At 44.3% G+C, this 19,401-nt stretch overlaps 4 protein-coding genes and 1 long non-coding RNA gene across 5 annotated transcripts; 2 read left to right on the forward strand and 3 right to left on the reverse strand.

Moving 5' to 3' along the window:
* Positions 1–448: 448 nt before the first annotated feature.
* On the reverse strand, positions 449–2,847 carry dnaaf6 (dynein axonemal assembly factor 6). The gene is made up of 7 exons (XM_020112744.2): positions 2,716–2,847; positions 2,027–2,288; positions 1,883–1,949; positions 1,704–1,809; positions 1,519–1,615; positions 1,010–1,095; positions 449–754 (listed from the first exon to the last, which is right to left on the reverse strand). The coding sequence occupies exons 2-7, from the start codon at positions 2,123–2,125 to the stop codon at positions 625–627; spliced, it is 585 nt and encodes a 194-aa protein (XP_019968303.1). The 5' UTR covers positions 2,126–2,288; positions 2,716–2,847; the 3' UTR covers positions 449–624.
* On the forward strand, positions 2,707–3,839 carry LOC109646961 (MICOS complex subunit MIC26-like). Its single transcript, XM_020112735.2, has one exon. It carries the CDS (start codon positions 2,805–2,807, stop codon positions 3,405–3,407), a length of 603 nt encoding a protein of 200 aa, XP_019968294.2. The 5' UTR covers positions 2,707–2,804; the 3' UTR covers positions 3,408–3,839.
* A 297-nt stretch (positions 3,840–4,136) lies between these two features.
* eif3f (eukaryotic translation initiation factor 3, subunit F) lies at positions 4,137–7,144 on the reverse strand. The gene is made up of 8 exons (XM_020112725.2): positions 6,982–7,144; positions 6,537–6,607; positions 5,687–5,766; positions 5,464–5,601; positions 5,279–5,370; positions 4,978–5,114; positions 4,664–4,777; positions 4,137–4,293 (listed from the first exon to the last, which is right to left on the reverse strand). The coding sequence occupies exons 1-8, from the start codon at positions 7,091–7,093 to the stop codon at positions 4,216–4,218; spliced, it is 822 nt and encodes a 273-aa protein (XP_019968284.1). The 5' UTR covers positions 7,094–7,144; the 3' UTR covers positions 4,137–4,215.
* Positions 7,145–7,606: 462 nt separating this feature from the next.
* kcnj9 (potassium inwardly rectifying channel subfamily J member 9) lies at positions 7,607–19,128 on the forward strand. Its single transcript, XM_020111958.2, has 8 exons — positions 7,607–8,155; positions 11,610–12,029; positions 13,265–13,478; positions 14,383–14,584; positions 14,858–15,050; positions 15,373–15,570; positions 16,686–16,816; positions 17,329–19,128. Exons 2-8 carry the CDS (start codon positions 11,732–11,734, stop codon positions 17,593–17,595), a joined length of 1,503 nt encoding a protein of 500 aa, XP_019967517.1. The 5' UTR covers positions 7,607–8,155; positions 11,610–11,731; the 3' UTR covers positions 17,596–19,128.
* LOC138405078 (uncharacterized) lies at positions 13,385–16,803 on the reverse strand. The gene is made up of 6 exons (XR_011238762.1): positions 16,663–16,803; positions 16,393–16,501; positions 15,349–15,545; positions 14,363–14,608; positions 13,620–13,688; positions 13,385–13,525 (listed from the first exon to the last, which is right to left on the reverse strand). It is a non-coding gene; the product is annotated as an uncharacterized lncRNA (long non-coding RNA).
* Positions 19,129–19,401: the final 273 nt, after the last annotated feature.

Below are 19,401 nucleotides of genomic sequence, written 5' to 3' on the forward strand. Positions count from 1 at the left end.
TCTTGCAGCACAGACTCACAGAGACAGTCTTCAGGAGCTTGTAAGATAAGTTAAGTGACGTTCAGGTAGTTTGAGGTTGAATCGTGAGAAACCGGCCTCTTCACTTTAACATCCTTGTTTGACTGCAGGACATTTGCATTCAGAGTTTGCTGATGTTTAATGAAAGTTACCACAATTCGGTTTCATTCTGAAATTTAAATACATTTCGAGGTAAAATTATGCAAACTTTCATTTCACTATTCATTTAAAAAACTGGAATTGCAAGCTACTTTGCCTTTTAAAGGCTCCAGTGGATCCATCATAACAGCTGACGCAGCCAGCGTATAGCAGGGTTTAAAAAACAGACACACAGAGACAAACAACCAGTTTAGAGTCTCCACTTAATATAACGTCAATCTGTCTTTGGACTGTGGAGTGAAGTCTTAGAAAACACACTCAGAAACAGAGGGAGCATTTTTAATATTTATTGGAAAAGCATCATATAACAGCAGGAACTTTACATTTACATGTGAGAATTTCCAGAAACATTTCTCATTTCCTTTCTTTATATATATATGTATTTATATATTTGTCCCCATCACTTCTGTGTCCTCTGAATACCCATGGAGACATTCTCATTCTGTCTTATTGCATGTTGATAAAATCCATGGGCCTTTTCAGAAACAGTGTCACCTCCAGCTCCTCTCGCTCGCTGAAGAACTGAGCTCTGCCCTCTTGGCTGTGGACAGCATCTGGGAGATGGAGGCCCAGTTTGCTGGAGAGAGAGAGAGAGAGAGAGAGAGGATGGAAAAAAAGACATGCAGGTTAAAGAGGAGGAGAGAGTGCGTCTGTAGTGTCTGAGAGAGAGAGATGTTCAGAGACGTGCAAAGCAGCAATCAAAGCTCTGATCGGGATGCGAAGCTCTGATTAAAAGGAAATGTCTGGAAATTGGTGCGTTTGGTCTGAGCTGCTGCTGCCTCGTCTCTGGGGGATTAAAAATTAAAGAGAATATTTTCAAAGCGTCCCTTACTGCTTTGGTGTCCGCAGATCAAGGAACTTCTCTTTTACATCCAGGACCACATCTGCTGCTTTAGTGTCTGGCAGTTTGATTTTCACCTACGAGGAGGAAAAAGTCAGCCTCTTTAATATTTCACACAGCGCAGACTAATACTGAAGGAGTATGACATTTTTACTAGGGATTCATATCCAAGCAATGTCATTTTCTCCCAATTCTCTTAATCTATTCTAGTACAAGGTCTGAGTAAAAAACAGTTATGGATGAAAACTATAGGGACACGTTTTTATTCTTTACTTAATCTGATTTTGATTACCCCTTCTCTATTTACCTACTTCAGGCTGTTAAAGTTGTTTTTTGTCTCCCTAACATTTTCAAACTGCTCATTACTTTTATTTCCCATAGTTTAATTCACTGATTCCTGCTCATATTCCTGCTGTTGATGTTTTTGTTCATTTCATCGTCAAACAAGTACATTTCGTAGTATATGCAAAAATATCAGAGTTTTGTTTGGTCTGAAGTACCAGCATGGCTTCACAGCACATGGACGATGGATCCTTTCTACTCAAGCCCAAGAAGAGATCCTCTGTCCCCACGCTCTGCTTCAGGATTATTTCATACCTGGAGACCAAAGATAGAAGAAAACACTCAATCAGTTCAGAACCCACGTCATCAGAATCCCTCGAGATCTGAGCAGATAAGGTCTTACTCTGGCTGTGGCCGCAGGTCAGTCAGATCATCGAACTGGGAGCCGTCAGCGACCTCCTCCTCGCTCCAGATATCTTTACTGTTCCTCTTCACAGACGCAGTGGTCACTGAATAAGCACAAACATGCATGAACACATGTAACATGAGTCTGTGTCAACAATTTAATATTAGATTCATTACCTTCTGTATCTTTCTTGGACGGGTGACCAATGTGTCCAGGGCCCAGCCGTGCGAGGGCTGTCACCTTCTGTGGAGAAGAACAGATGTTGTCGTCAACTAACAACTGTGAGCAAGTTCAACTTCCTCTTCCTCCTCTGAACTTACTTTGCTCTCCTCCTCCTCTTCCTCCTCTTCCTCCTGCTGAGTCGATAACAGAGCAGACAGAGCCTGTAGACTCTGAGCGGAGGTAACAAAACCCTCCATTCACAAAACTGACTTATTACCAGAGATAATAATAAAAAGACGTAGAAACGCGTCACGAGTGAAAACACTGCACGCTGCTGTTGACGCTCTCCGTTTCCATGGAGACGAACAGGCTGGCGGGTTGTCACGGGAACCAGTGACGTCACAGACGAAAAGGAAATGCCTGCCGAAGAATGTGCACGTGTTGAAATAAAATAAAATAAAAACACAAAGCGGACTAACGTGGACTATTCTTCATTAAACAACGACAGATGATATTTTAGAGGATGAATAATTATGTCTGAGATAAAGGCAGTGAAGTGGAAAACAAAAATAAATGAATAATTTAGAACGTAAATAAATAAAAAAATAAATAAGATTGCTAAAACTCATACACTTCCACATGAATAATGTGACTAAATAGAATTTTTAGAGCTAAATATCCGTGATAATCCTTAATAATTATGTCTTAATTAAGTCCTTTGAAATGGATTGTAATTGGGCCTTAAAGTAAGAATTAGTAAAATAACGAGCCCAGGCTGAATGGACGATTGATATATTATTAATATTATTATTTATTATTATTAATATTCCGCAGGTAAAATGAAAACCTTTGTGTGACGTGCTCTCAGCTGAAAGGCGGACTGGTGATTGGCGTCTCTCCTCGGACACCGTAGTGCACGCATGGCCCTCCGGGTTCATGTTGAAGGTGATAGGTGACGGTGTCATGCCGGGGACTCTCACTCTGTTACCGGTCACCGTATGTGCCGCCGCCGGTGACGGAGACAAAGAGGCGGCGAGCTCCGTGTTGAACCGGGACGAGCTGTCTCTGTACTCGGCTCCTCCGCAGAGACCCGCGTATGAGGAGCCTGAAGCGGGTCAGCTGGAGCGGAGTGTGGCCTCCCTCAGGAAGCAGCTGGAGCCGCAGTCCGCCTGGTGCCAGGCCACGTACGACAGAATCAAACCCGCGGTTCACGGCGTGCTCCAGTGTGGACACGACACTTACGCCTACTTGAAGAACCCTCCGAAGGACTTCTACCCCCGGGCGGTAGTCATCGGGATCACCGGTGTCCTGGGGCTGCTGCTCGCCAGACGCTCCAGGATTAAGAGGCTCCTGTACCCGGCCGGCCTGGTGACCGTGAGCGCCTCCCTCTACTACCCGGAGCGAGCGGCCGCCATCGCGAAGTCCGCCGGAGACTCGGTGTATGACCGAGCCGTGCAGGGGTACGCGGCCGTGGAGAAGATGCTGAACCCGCAGAACAAAGCTGAAAAGGCCGCAGACTCAGAAACGAAACCCCGATGAGCGCAGGAAGATCCAGCAGCTCCTCAGCACTAAGAAGCCCGACAGCAGCTCCTCAGACCGGCTCTAAACTGTGTGACTCTAGCCCACTCTTTGCACTAAGCTCCTAACGGATCTCAGGCCCGTCACAGGGGGTTTGCAATACAATGATAAACTTCTGCCCCTGATATGAATGTATATTTATGTAGAGAACAAATAAAGTCAACCAGTCCTACAATAAAATGTTGCTGGACTTAATTCTGTCAAAAGTTACATCAATTAAGATTAATGTCAATCAACTATATCTGCACTAATTCTGAAATTACTTGTTTTTAAAAATATATTTTGTCAATCATTCAACATTTCTTGCTTAACTGAAGACACGTCATGGTTCCAGCTTGTTAACACTGAACACTTGCAGCTGAATTAAACAGAGTATCTTTGAACTACGCAAAAGAATCAGTCTATTTGTCAACACCTCTTGCTTTTTATGTTTTACAGTGCAAATTATTTATCAACACAGCAAACTACAGGCTGACCGACCACAGAGACGACAGTACGAGGAGTTAGCAGTGGTAGATATGAGCTGTCTCACATATGGCTCAGTAACATTAATTTAACAAGCCAGATTAAATTAGCAATATATCCCTTCCTGTAAAGTTCATTAGCCATTTGTGGAGACCAAACTGTGTTATTTGTAATTAAATTATTATTAAAGAAAATACCTGGAACGCAAAGGGAATTAGAACGTTATGACTGTTTAACATCTTTATTCTTCATCTCAGTCAAAAAGAAAAAAAAAAAGTGTACAAAATTAAATAAAGAAATCCCCTCAGAGCAGCACCAGCTTCTCGTTCAGGGCAATCTGTGCTTGGGTCAGATTTGACAGGTAGGTCACCATCAACAGGTCCTACAAAGACAAAACAGAGCATTGACATTTTGTTATTATGAAGTAAAATGGGTAAGAGAGTAAAATCTCCCAACAGCATTGCAAGGAAATAAAAGTCAAAGAAGTGTTCTTACGACAGCTTTAAAAACAACTGCTCCTGCTATTCTAATAAATTTGATGGGTAAAGTGGTTTGAGAACCCGAGCGCCAGGAGAGCACTGACAACCAATCTGCTTCCTGATTAAATACTTCCTGCAATCAGTGGGAGTGTGCCACTGTACAAAGAACAAGCCTGAGTGCAGCAATGAAAGAGGAACTGGAGGCTGAAGGAGAATCACTAAACCCAATGAGGAAATACAACCGCACATTTCTGGCTGATGAAAAGAACTTACGTTGATGTTGGAGTTGAGCATGTTCTCAAAGTCCTCAGCTGGGATGGTGGGAACCTTGTTGACCAGGTCCATCAGGAAACGGCCGACACTGTTATCTGCCGTCACCTTGCCAGACTGAGAAAGATCGAACAACATTAAAAGCCTCAGTTAGTGTTAAACTCGAGCTCTTCACACAGATCTCTACAGAGACTATGATTACTAAATAATTAAACAGCAGGAGTACAACCAGGAAAACCAACAGCAGCGTGCAATGTCTCATCTTTGGGGGTGTTCGTGTGCTATCTTACTGACACTACAGTAACTTTAATGCTCACCAGCACATCCTCGATGTACGCAAGCATGGTGGTTAGCATGTCCTGCACCCGTGCGGCAGATCCAGCGACCTGGGACAGATCGGAGGTCAGCCCCTTGGTGCGAGTGGGAGTCACACGAGTCCTCTGGAGAAGGTCCACTGCAACAGAGAAGGACTGTTAAGACTTGAGAGCTACTGAGAGCAAAGAAAAAGCAAACACATTTAACCTCATGACACATTGGACAAGTAATCATCTCCAGATATTTGACCAGGAAGGAATTTGTTTTCAAACTGTGATTCTAATTGATGCTGTGTATTCTTACCGCCTATCCTCTCAGTGTCGTATTGGTTATACTTGACAGAAAGGGGGGTGAACATCACACCAACTGTCTTTCCTGGCACACCCATCTGCGCGCTGTACGTGGAAGAAAGACAGTCAGACTCACCATCAGTGGTAAATGTAGTTGGTCATGCAAACAAAGAGCCACTGACAGGAAGCTCAGCCCACCTGACATAAGCGCGGATGTTCATCTTGCCGCTCTGCAGTGCGGTGTCCACGGTCAGGTGAATGGGGTTGGTGGCCTCACGGCTGTAATATTCGTGGATGAGCACTGAGTGTTCTGTGATGTCAAAGCCTGTGGCGTACCTGAGGAAAGATGTCTCTGTTAGAAAAAGGTGTTTTTTCCCCTTAACATCGTCTTTCAAATTCCAAATATGAGTTAGTGACGCACCAGCCGATGATGACCTCAGAGGGTGAAACCCTCTTGTGGAGCTCGTACATGTTCTTGGCGAACTCCATGTCCACAGCCACCTGTTGTCAAAGAGGATTCCATTACTGGCAAACATGTCATCTCGATATGAGGCAGCTTGTTAGGTCTGAACATGTAACAAGCTCAACAACATTCATTGTCCTAACAACTCATCTGGATAAAATTTTAACAATATTGTCTGTTCTTCTTTACTTCATATATTATAGCTACAACTTCTTTAAAAAGTAAAATAAGAAAATGTTTGGAAAGAGACCCCGGGTAATTATACAGTTATTGTGGAATCAATACAAAATGTCAACGACTCAGGATCATCCATGACACTTTGATTTGTCCGATGATAAAATCCACTGTCTAACAAGTCATACAGCACTGTGTGTAAAGTCGCTTTTAGATGTTCATATATTCTAGAATATAATCAAAGAGGGGTCTGTTTAGTCCCAGATTCCTTCAGGAGCCAGGTGATCTGTAAATAATGTGTGTGGTTGTTCACTTTTTATTTTTAGTGCCTCTAACATTTGCTGGGATCTGTGTTTACCTCTGTAACAATGCAAGACATTTACTGTTCAGACCATGTGCAGAATACTATCAGAGGGCTCCAGCGTAAATACAGGGTCAGAAAAGCTTTAATGAATGTGAAGCTCAAAACAAATGATTCATGTTGTTAAGAGTTATGGATGAGTTATGTTGTTGGAGTTATGAATGAGTTATGTTGTTTGAGTTATGAATGATTCATGTTGTTAAGAGTTATGGATGAGTTATGTTGTTTGAGTTATGAATGAGTTATGGTGAGTGAGTTAACCGAACAACGCACCTCGTCCTCGGACTCATTGTGGGGAACAGAGAAGCAGTTGGTCACTTCGATCGAGTGTTTGTCAACAGAACCTGAGGAGCAGAGGAAACACACATGAGCACGACTGCGGTTTTTATTTAGTCACCTTGGCTCTGTTAGCTTCCTAGCTAGGCAACAGACTCACATCACGACGAACCATCACTAACGGTTAACAACAGCACGTGACTGATACAAACACACTTAATAAACTCAGCTAGTTCTAATTTAACCATGTGAGGAGAGAACACACACATCCAGCTGTTAGCGGGTGGTGCTGCTGCTAGCTGTTTGGTTAGCTGTGAGCGGCTAACGCGAAGGCCAGCGTGCGTTAGCAGACGAGCTAAACATGCTAGCGGCGCATCACCTGCCCTGACCGCGGCAGGTCGATCCACCGGGGGGGGGGTAGAAGTTTAAACTCTCCGCTTACCCAGCAGGGTCCCGATCACACGGCTCGCTCCCTCATTTCTCCGCTCGTAAGAGTCGCAGATAGAAGCGAGGACGACGGGGTGAATTTTCACCACTGGCCCGTACACCGACATCTTGGAAAAGGGGGAAGACACACCGGCTTCAGCGATCACATATACCACCCCTAGTGGCCGGAGGGCGATTTTCTTTTTCTTTTTAAAGGTCCAGTGAGTAAATCAGAAATGTAATATAAAATAATCCTCGTGGTGATTTCACTAACTTCACTAATCATCTTAATTGTATGAATCGTTGTTTTTACCCTAGAATCGGTCCTTTATATTTAAATATAAATATCTTCCCTATGGAAGAAACACATGAGAGATTGACATTTATTATTCAGGCTCCAGATAAAATACAACACAACATAGATTAAAATACAACACAAAAGCCCCAAAAAGAGAAAAAACATACAAATATAAATGTCTAACTTAAACTCATAACTATGACGTATGATGATGTACATTCAATGAAAACCATTTAACAACAAAACCAATAATTGAGGCTCATATCATATTTTCACACACTTTGAGCACAGATTAAATAATTATCAGTCATCTTGTTGTGAGTGCATCACAGGGCCCATTTCCTCTTGCTTGACCTGTGTGCAGCTGCAGGAGGAAGAGGAGGAAGAGGAGGGTCCCCTCTGTGGTGGAGCTGAGGGGAGTGTGAGAGGAGGCAGGGCCGGTAGGGGCTGTTAGGGGCTGGGCTGATGACAGCAGCATCCTCCGCCGCTCGGTGGCTTCACACCTGACCGATGATGATGGAGCTCTCCGCGCCGCCGCCGGCTCTTCCTCTTGCCGCCACCATTTCGCACGTCCAGCGCCCGGCACATGATCCTCAAACGCCGCGGTCCTTCTGCGCTTGAACCGTCGTGATGCTCCATCTCGCACCGGAGCGGGTTTTTATTCACAGCGCCTGAGAGCCGAGTGGTCGGATCGAGGTGGTCTTTGTTTTTTTTTCCCGGAGAAGAAGCAGGGAGCTGGAGTGGACTGACGCTGCGTCGCTGCTGGTAAACACAAGACATGGGTGTCATCGAACCAAGGCTGCACACCCCGGGTCGTTCATGGACCAGATTCTCGTTTTCCTCATGATACAACATCTGGTTTTATGCGTCTACAAGTCGCATCAGTGCGCAGGTAAGATTTGCTTCTTTCTCAGCTGCCTGACATTAATCCACACTCCTGGAGCTTATTGGCTGCTGCTCCTGATGGAGGCTATTTGTGATCCATCCATCTGTGCGTCATCTTGATTGTCCCTATCAGTCTCCCCTTCCACTTGTCCAAATGGACGCACATCATCCCGGGCTACAAAGCTCCAGGACTCCATTTTACTGTGCAAACATTTCACACAGCCTGTCTCACTGCCCACATACAGCACATATTTAACCCAGCTTCTCAGACTTGTGTGGGACTTATGTAAGAAACCTCAGCAGGCCTGTAGTATAAATCCACTACACTCAGTACAGCAGTTAGAGCACTTACACAACACACACACACACACACACACACACACATCATGGACCACAAACACCTGCCCCAAGGCCTCTAATGAATCAGAATCAGAATCAGAATCAGAATTCTTTTATTTGCCAAGTATGTTTGCACATACAGGAAATTGCCTTGGTGTCATTGGTGCACTACTTATGTACATAAAACAACAATATAAAAAACAACAATATGTAAGAAATTGAATAAAATAAAATAAAATAGAATAAAATAAAATAAAATAAAATAAAATAAAATAAAGAATATACATATATACATTAACAGATTCACAGGGTTATGGGCACGTGCTGTGCGAAGGTGCAGAGATTGGTGATAGTGCCAGTAGTATATAAGTAATAAATTATAAATTATGTGCAGGTGGTGGGGTGTGGTGGGGTAGAGTCAGTGCGGTGCAGAGTCAGTGTGATGCAGGGGGCTTGTTTGTGAGCCCCACTGCCACGGGGAAAAAACTGTTCAGATGGCGAGAGGTTTTAGTCCTGATGGCCCGAAACCTTTTACCGGAGGGAAGTCTCTGGAACAGGTGGTGACCGGGATGTGAAGGATCAGCAATGATCTTGCCTGCTCTCCTACTGGTCCTGGAGTGGAACAGGTCTAGGAGGGCCGGCAGGTCACAGCCGATGACCTTCTCAGCTGACCTTATGATCCGCTGCAGTCTGCCCTTGTCCTTGGCAGTGGAGGCAGCGAACCAGACGGTGATTGATGAGGTGAGGATGGACTCAATGATGGCTGTGTAGAATTCAACCATCACTTTCTGCGGCATGTTGAATTTCCTCAGTTGCCGCAGGAAGAACATCCTCTGCTGGGCCTTCTTGGTGACGGAGGTGATGTTCTCCGCCCACCTCAAGTCCTGTGCAATGATGGTCCCCAGGAATCTGAAGGACTCCACTGTTTTAACTGGGGAGTTGCACAGGCTGAGGGGGGCAGTTTGGGCTGGGCTCCTCCTGAAGTCTACTACCATCTCTACAGTTTTCAAAGCGTTCAGCTCCAGGTGGTTCTGGCTGCACCAGGAAGCCAGGCTGTTAACTTCCTCTCTGTAGGCGGCTTCGTCCCCATTGGTGATTAATCCGATGAGGGTCGTGTCGTCTGCAAACTTCAGGAGTTTGACAGAGGGATGGCTGGAGGTGCAGTTGTTGGTGTAGAGGGAGAACAGTAGAGGGGAGAGCACACAACCTTGTGGGGCTCCAGTGCTGATGGTCCGGGACTCAGAGACAAGCTTGCCCAGCCTCACGCGCTGCTTCCTGTCAGTCAGGAAGTTAGAGATCCACCTACAGGTGGGCTCAGGCACGCTCAGCTGTGTCAGCTTGTCACGGAGAAGAGCTGGGGCGATGGTGTTGAATGCGGAGCTGAAGTCCACAAACAGGATCCTGGCGTAGGTGCTGGGGGAGTCGAGGTGCTGGAGGATGAAGTGGAGTCCCATGTTGACTGCGTCGTCTACGGACCTGTTGGCTCTGTAGGCAAACTGCAGTGGGTCGAGGAGGTGGTTGGTTATTGTCTTGAGGTGGGTCAGCACGAGGCGCTCAAAGGTCTTCATTACTACAGAGGTCAGGGCGACAGGTCTGTAGTCATTAAGGCCTGTGATCCTCTGCTTCTTGGGAACGGGGATGATGGTGGATGTTTTAAGACAGGCGGGTACAGCACATTCAGCCAGTGAGGTGTTAAAAATGTTCGTGAACACTGGCGAAAGCTGGTCTGCACAGTGCCTCAGTGTGGAGGGGGAGACAGCGTCGGGTCCAGGTGCCTTGCGGGGGTTCAACTTCTTCAGGAGCTTGTTTACATCTCTCTCCTGAATAGAGAGAGGTGTGATGGGGGGGGGGGGGGGTTGAGTCTTTGTCCAGGCTGGGGTGAAGAGGTGTAATAGCTGTGTGGGGGGGCTGGGAGTCTGGGTTAGAACTGGTCCATTGTCTTTCAAATCTACAGTAAAAGTCATTCAGTTCGTTTGCAAGTTTCAGGTCTTCCACAGAGTGGGGGGATTTGGTTTTGCAGCCGGTGATCACTCGCAGCCCCTTCCAGACTGACGAGGAGTCGTTGGCTGCAAACTGTTGTTCCAGCTTCTTTGAGTACTGTCGTTTGGCCTCCTTAATCTCCTTGCCAAACGAGTATTTTGCCAGTCTGAAACTATCCATGTCCCCACTCTTGAAGGCCGCCTCCTTCTCCAAACGAAGCTGTTTGAGTTTTGCAGTGAACCAGGGCTTGTCGTTGTTATAGCTCACCCTGGTGCGTGTTGGGATACATCTGTCTTCACAGAAGCTGATGTATGACGTCACTGCATCTGTGTATTCATCGAGGCTGTTGGAAGCAGTTCTAAAAATGTCCCAGTCAGTGTTATCCAGGCAATCACGCAGCTCCTCCACAGCTTCTCTGTTGCTCCAGTTCTTGGATCTCAGCACAGCAGGTTTAGAAAGTTTGAGTTTCTGCCTGTAGGCTGGGATCAGGTGAATAAGAGCGTGGTCGGACAGGCCCAGAGCAGCGCGGGTAACTGCATGATACGCCTTGGTGATGGTGCTGTAGCAGTGATCAAGAGTGTTCTCCCCCCTGGTCGGGCATTTGATCATGCCAAACAGTGAACGTGACTGTAATGTGCACACAGTGCTGCAGGGTTAGGCTTTCGCTCAAAGATAAATCACAGATATATAAATAGATACACAACTACGTAAGATTAAATTCTGATTTTCTCTTTCATGACGTACTCAGTTTCTAACGGGGGTGAAACAGGCAGAGACAGGAAGTCAAATCTGCAAGGCAAGCAACCTCCAGGCTTGAATGTGACCCTTTGGCTAATAAAGGATGTCTACACGTTTTAAAATATCTTTGTCATCATATTTTGTTGTCGCTGTTTCAAAGAGCAGTAAAAGAACAATGACATCCATCTTTTTCTCCAAAATCATGAAGTGTGAACTTAAATATGAACATACAGCAAAAAGAGAACCATAGAAAATACGGTGAACTTCTCCCTTGGTTACTGAATTAGATGCAGGTGTATTTTGTGTTACTCTTCAAAACGTGTGCGTCAGAGAAGTTTGGTGACGTCAAAACAGCTGATCCATTTCATGAATGTGTTCTGTCCTTGTGTTCTTCTCTATTCCAGGCTTCGTTCAAACAAACAAATGGTTCAATCAATAGCCACTGGACTGAGACTGCCGTAGGGAGGATACGAAAAACCCACTGATACACTTGACACACACACACACACACACACACACACGGGCCATGGCGCTGGAGAACTCTGTCTTCCCCTCCCGCCCAGAATCCCTCTCGCTACCCGTGGAGGAGAAGGGGGAAGGGGAAGAGGTGGAGGTGGCCACGGAGGCCACCGCCTCCACGGAAGTCTTCAACCTATCGGAGGAGCTGGGCCACGTCGTCACCACAGAGACTGCGGCGTCCCCTCCGCCCTCAGTAAAGGTCAACAGGTCGTTCCAGGCCAAGCTGGCCGAGCGGGAGGCGAAAGCCAATGAGCCCAGGAAGAAGACGCAGGGGGCGGAGAAGGAGAGGGGACGATTCGGGTGGGGTGAGTGACTTCCTGTCCTGGACGATGAACAGTGAACCTATTAAATGGCAATGAATGTTCCGCATGCATCATTATTGGTATCTCCTCTCTAGAGACCAGGAGCTATTGATGGACTCTGGAGTGTAGATTGACATTTCTTGAAATCGTTTCTCTTCCCCGTCTCACTTGCAACAGAGGTGAATCTCCTTTGACTTGAACCAGGCTGCAGTGTTTCACTCTTTCACCAGCCTTGCACATCCTTTTTTTTTATCATTTGGCTTCTCCAGTTTCTCTCCTCTTTTTCAAACCTCTTTCTAAAGGGGCGAACAAATCAAGCATAAACAAAAAGACAAAGAGAAATGTAGGATTTTCCCTCAAACACGAAAGGCATCATAATTCAGCTCCAGATGTTTCCTCTGCTCTGCAACAATCCACAACATCTTTGAAAACATTAAGTTTTAGTGTCCATGTCTCAAAGAGCAGTAAAAGAACAGTGCCTGATGTGAGACAATGATTTTTTGAGATTTCAGTTTGAATCAAAATAGCAAGATATATTTCATGGAAACGACAAACAGGGACATTAAGGGCTGAACCTGCTGCTTCGTCAACGTAAGAGACAAAACACCAGAATGTTTTTGTTTATTTTCTGGGTGCAGCCACAAAATCAAAGATTCCTCTAAGAAAATATATCATCACGAATTTCCCTCAGGGTTGAACAATAACTTAAGTCCAATGTTGTAGATTTTCTCCGAGTGTTTGAGGATGTCCTGTCGCACTTCATCTGCTCTCTTTTCCTCACCTGTCTCTTTTCATTTCTTCTGTCCCTTCTTCTTCTTCTCCCTCTGAGCCACTCTGCGTCTCTCTTAAGTAGTTTTGTCCCCTGGCACCTCCCTGTGTTTATCCTCTCATCTCTCTGTGTGCCTTCATTCAACTCGCATCCTCTGACTGCCGTTGGAGTTGCAGCTTCAAAGAGTAAAACTTTGCAGAAGTGTAGTTGTGCGGCCTTGTGTGTGTTTTTGAACTTTTCGTAGCGGGGTTTTCAAAGGATTCTCTGAAACCTCGGGTTATGAAACTGAGACCGATGAAGATTTGTCTTCGACCGTGGTTTGAGAATAAAAGTACCAAAGCTCGTGCTGCAGGTGTTTCCCACAAGAGCAGCACATCATCATAAGCCTCCGCCTTACATGTTTCTGTATTTCTAACTCAATCTTATCCCTCCTTCATTTCATCCCCCACCCCCCCGGTCATCTTACCAGCACGGACTCGGCGCAAGAGGCAGCGTTACGTGGAGAAAAATGGTCGATGCAACGTGCAGCACGGTAACATGCGGGAGACTTACCGCTACCTGACGGACATCTTCACCACGCTGGTGGACCTCAACTGGCGCTGCTCACTCTTCGTCTTCGTCATGGCCTATGCCGTCACATGGCTCTTCTTCGGGGCCATCTGGTACCTCATAGCCTATTGCAGGTAAGATTCTTTTTTTTAACATAGCACGTTTTTTTAATGCAAAGATCCTAATGAAGAAAAATCATGTGTACTAATACCTCTTTTCCACTTAGCGGGTATAAACGATATTCCCCTTGCTAGTGGAGGAGTTTTCCTTCTTACCTTAGTTTCGCAACTCAGACGGGAGATGATGCTGTTCACGAGCACTGCGAGACATTTCTGCAACAAAGGCTAAAAAAACGCCCCATTCGTTAGTCGGACAGGCAGATGACAAAGCAGTATTAATATTACGGTGTATTTTATAACGATGTGCTACCTCTTCACTTGATGATGTGTCTGCTCGATCCACACTCTAATTAGCTAACATATTTGTCTCGTAAAATCCTGACCTTTTCATATCAATTACAAGCCACCTAAAGTGGTGCCAGAGAGCTGACGCTGTTGCCGCATTTCCTTGGTCACCAACACAGGTCAATAAAAGTTATAGATTATATAAAATACTTAACACCACTTTCATTAATTAGCCCTCCCTGCCTGGATGGAGCAGTGTTAAACTGGAACATTAGTTCTGCAGGCTCTAAGTGGAACAGGACTTAACAACCAGCAGATAAAGTCGAGATATTGCATGTGATGATATATAATGGAAAATGTAGAGTTATACTGCACCGAGAAGAAGTGACAGCTTAAAAGTAATGTTAACCATCATGCTGAAATGTGATGAATCGGATTACATCTTGTTCATTACAAGAATTAGCTGAGAGGAAACGATAAATATAAACGGAGAGATGAGTCATCATACACACAGTAAACTTCTCCACCTTCATTCTAAAAATATAAATCTTCTCACTCTTTCTATCTCACTTAACACCCACTTTGTCGCCCTCCCTCCTTCCCCTTTCTCTCACATTCTCCTTTTCTTCCCAAGGGGTGATCTGGACCATCTGGAGGATGAGACGTGGACACCGTGCGTCAACAATGTCAACGGCTTCATCTCGGCCTTCCTCTTCTCCATCGAGACAGAGACCACCATTGGCTACGGCCACCGGGTCATCACTGACCAGTGCCCGGTGGGCACCATGCTGCTGCTGCTGCAAGCCATACTGGGATCAATGGTCAACGCCTTCATGGTGAGCGCTGGGGTTGGTAGAAAACTGAGGGATGATCCCGGAAACCATAAATAGAAATGTTTAGTTTAGCCTGTATTCAGTATTCACAGTGAACATGTTCCAGCTGTTTTTCATACTTTAGGATTATTCAGTTGTTTATCTAATGTTTTAATCATGAATTCTGAAAAACAAGAGATGTCATTCATTTTTCATAAAACCCTCTGCTGGTGTGAGAATCTCTAGAGTTTTCAGCAGAGCCTCGGTTTCATTTTGCCCCGCCCCCCTTCTGTCCAGGTGGGCTGCATGTTTGTGAAGATCTCGCAGCCAAACAAACGAGCCGAGACGCTGGTGTTCTCCAAGCACGCCGTCATCTCTCTGAGGGACGACAAGCTCTGTCTGATGTTCAGAGTTGGCGACCTGCGCAGCTCCCACATCGTCGGAGCCAACATGAGGGCCAAGCTCATCAAGTCCAAACAGACTCAGGAAGGTGAGAATGCCCAATACTGCACATATATGGCTGTTCTTTGATGAACGCCACCTAGTGTTTCAAACCATCTTGGGTCTTGCAGGGCCAATGTTTCAGCACCAGCTGCCTGTGTCCACGGGCCAAATGTTTGGGGACAAACGTGGCCTTGGCTGTCAGGAAATTCTATAGGAGAGAATTTGTCTTTTATCTAAATCTAATGATGACACGACTATGGTGACGAGCAACTACCACTGCAACTTGATTTGGTTGTTGTTTTAATCTGTCCAAAAACATTTTGATGTCTTTTCCCTTTCCTCACCTCCAATTTCACCGTGACCTTCAGGTGAGTTCATCCCTCTGGACCAGACAGACATCAGCGTGGGCTTCGAGACAGGTGATGACCGCCTCTTCCTCGTCTCTCCGCTGGTGATCTCACATGAGATCGACACACATTCGCCTTTCTGGGACATGTCTCAGGCCCAGCTGGAGAAGGAGGACTTTGAGATTGTGGTCATCCTGGAGGGGATGGTGGAGGCCACAGGTGAGGAATGGGTTTGACACAAACCATTTAAAACTCTTGCAACTAAAACTCCCTCTGAAGTAAATGAACATGGTTACTCACTGATGAAAATAAATGTTGAGCTCACCATGATTACATTTTACAGGCTACAAAAATAATACCATAAAAGAAATTTTTATTATGTGAGGGATTTATCTATTTTTTTGGATTCAATATCATGTAAAATAATATAAATATAACAGCTTAAGCATTCTATTGTATGAGAAGTAATACCTTGCAATTTAATTTAACTGTGAAGTTACAATGGCCTCTTTATTTTTGAATGCATGTTTTACTGCAACATGTAGAAATGAGCATTAGGGAATTAATCCTGCAGATGCATGTATCTTCACAGATTGAAGTAGAACCATCACAGTTTTTTGGTAAGTGCAGTCATTTAAAACTGTCCATTAGAAAATGAAATTCCTTTTAGGATGTTTAAAGCTGCAGTTTTGTGTTTTAGAGCGTCTCCTCTGCGTTAGAGCATTAGGATGTTGTCATCAAGGCATAAAATAAACATAAAATAAGGAAGATTCAGAAATTTTCTTTTCATTAGGGTTTCAACATTTTTCTTGGTTTCTCAGAGAATTATGTGTGGCTTTATTTATTCTATTTATTATTATTAGACAACATCTTTGTATAGTAGACAAAGGTTATTTACAGATGCAATGGGAAGTTCACAATTCTCTAAAAATGTGAGAAAGCGTCTCCAAACCTCATGAAATTTTGTGGATTTCGTCTTCTCCTACCCTCCCTCTCATATTTCCTTGTGCCAAATTTATTCTGAGAGGATAATTCACTCACCTGCTCCTCAGTGTTTGGCAAGAAGTCAGTTAATCAGAGCTCATCATGATGCGTCTCCATGAGGTAAAGGTGGCCTCTTCACCTACTCCGAATATTGATTCCTTCAGTGCTGCGGAGAGTTACAAAGAAAAAGCTGACAGACGTAACTCTGCTGCAGAGAATATTCATTTAAAGACAGCTTGTCAATGAAATTGTGACTAAAAACATCAAACAGACATCAAAGTTAATACAGACAATCTCACGTATTTCTAGAGAATTTTTGAGGATTACTTTGGGAACCCTTGTGTGTGCAGGGATGACGTGCCAGGCGAGGAGCTCCTACCTGGCGGAGGAGGTGTTGTGGGGTCACAGGTTCAGCCCGATGATGTCTCTGGCTGAGGGTTTCTTTGATGTCGACTATGGAGCTTTTCATCACACGTTTGAGGTAAAGTCTAAACCAATATTTAATATATAACAATAAAGTATATTCAGACTTATTTGAATCTTCTTTAGTATTTCTACCTTATAAAGCAAGGGTTGAGTTTGTGTATGTAGAATTTAATTGTTTTATGAACTTAGTTTTAAAGGAAACTCTTTGCTGTGAACAGTATTTTGTTGGCAGTGTGTCTTGACTTTCAAGGTCACTTCAAAATAATTTCAGATAACAGCAGCGTGTTCAAGTTAGGTTGGAAGAATGAGTAAACATTTTTTAAACGTCAATACAAATGTCAGGTATGACTCATCAAATAACTAGTTTACTTAGTTTCGTCCATGTCCCATCGGCTAACATGGAGTAGGCAGGATGTATGACATATACTGCAGCCAGCCACCAGAGAGCATTCAAGATAATTGGGCTGTGCTTATGGACAGCTGTAATGTCGTTCTTCTTTCACAGTCACAACATCTAAAATTATGTTTCTGGGATTTTACCCACTCCGATGTTTCCCCTCCCCCAAGGTGAACACGCCCTCCTGCTCAGCGCAAGAGCTCTCAATGGCTGCGGCCAGACTTGACGCTCATCTCTACTGGTCCATCTCCAGCAGGCTGGATGAGGAGCCCACTCTGGCCAACGAGGAGGCCAAGCAGCCGGACAGCGGCTCGGCCAACGGCAAAGGAGGGGAGCCCACCTTCATTGTCGGGGAGATGACTGACATTCAGGAGCAATCAGGACTGGGCGAGCTAAATGGCAGCGTCGCCACTGACCAATCAGAATCAGAAGCCTAGAACAGAGAATGTTTACAAAGACCTTCAGTATATCACCACCACACCACAGTTAGTGTTTGCAGATCTTTTATTTCAAGGCAAAATGAGTAGTTTAGACTCAGTTCTGCAGTATACGCCATATCTTATGTTACCACAATTTTATTTCTTGATACTTTTGTCTTTTATTTCTATGTTGATCTTTGTTACAATTGTATTGTATGTGTGCTCTTCTCAATATGTTGTGTTAGCTAAAATCACCCTTGCCTATATCTACATTTAAATGACAATACTATGCTTCAGGTGGGGTCAACAATAGTATATCCAGAGGAGCAGAATGTTTTTAACAGACAGACGTCATTTGTCTTGTTGGATCAAAAGGTTCACATGTGCAGAATTAAATGTACGGATTGTTTAAATATAATATTTAAAATAGGTACACATTATTTTCACCTAAGCACAAATATCACTAGATAGTATTGAGATATAAAGTGAAATTGTAGAGACCTCAGCTTTGTTTAGATGCAAACGTTGTTCATAGTTTTATTCCATAGATTGTATATAAAGATGGACGATGTGTCACAGAAATTAAGCCAAAAATATCTTGTATACAAGTGCCGCCATTGTGCGCTATTTACGTCATTTGGAGCCAGAGTTGTCAGCCGATACATGAGGTCGACAAGTTGTGAGTCAGTCTCAGCTGTCAATCATCATCACCCAGTTTTTATAGCCTAAAATCCAAAATATAAAATAATATTTCTGATACAGCAAACATGCACTCGACCAACTGAGATTCCCTCAGCTGTCAATCATGGTGTTCCACTGTGTTTTATTAGCATAATTAACTAACTGTGAAAACTAAAATGACGTATAAGTTTGGTCCATGTCCCATCCACTAACATGGAAGAGGCTGGGTTTATGACCTATACTGCAGCCAGCCACCAGGGGGCAATCAAGAACACTTGGCTTCACTTTCGCTGAGCTGTCATGTTGTCCATGTTTATATACAGTGTATGATTTATTCTACATTAATCCGACGTTAACAGGGTGGGGAACGAACACTAGCCAAAACTGTCAACTCTGCGAGAATCTTAATTGAGCCACAAACCATTTAAAACGTTGAATAGAAATATTTGGAAAGAGAATCCAGTGAATTGCGGCCTGTGGACAACAAAGCCGGTTCCCTGCCCGGAGTATAAACACGTGTGATCATCAGGAGACACAGAGTATTATGTTTGTTAATAACACTAATATAGATTTGCTGACACTCCTCACTGCACTCAGCACATTATGGTGAGTAGGATCTAAAACCTTTAACATAGAGACAGGTTGTAACATTCGAGTGTGTCTGTGGCTTTGTCTCACGTAAGATGTGTGTAGCACAAGGATTATCTATCTTTTGTCCCCAGCCAAGTAGAAATTAAAAGCACAACAGTGTCCTGCTCAAACGCCTGCTTCTGCTGCTGTGTATATATACATGTGGCCATTTTTACTTGATGTTTTTAATATTAAATATAATACATTGATTAGAATTAATAAACTATAATATATTCCAGAGCAACTGTCTCAGATTCTGTGGTGTTCTGAGGGAGGGCTGCATGAAGAAAACCATGTTTATACATGTTATATGTACAGTGGGGTACTCACCGCTACAATTTATAAGAACAACTTGTGGAAATGAAAGTACTCATCTCGAATCTGTTCCAAATATCACCAAACCCGTCTCTGTTGTTCAGTGTCTCATACCTCTCATACCTCTGACGCCATGTGATGGGTATGATATAAAAGTTTTATAGCCTGTAGTTGAGCAGATAGGGAACCCTGGGGTTT

Source organism: Paralichthys olivaceus, chromosome 16, assembly GCF_024713975.1.
Source record: "Paralichthys olivaceus isolate ysfri-2021 chromosome 16, ASM2471397v2, whole genome shotgun sequence".
NCBI lineage: Eukaryota > Metazoa > Chordata > Actinopteri > Pleuronectiformes > Paralichthyidae > Paralichthys > Paralichthys olivaceus.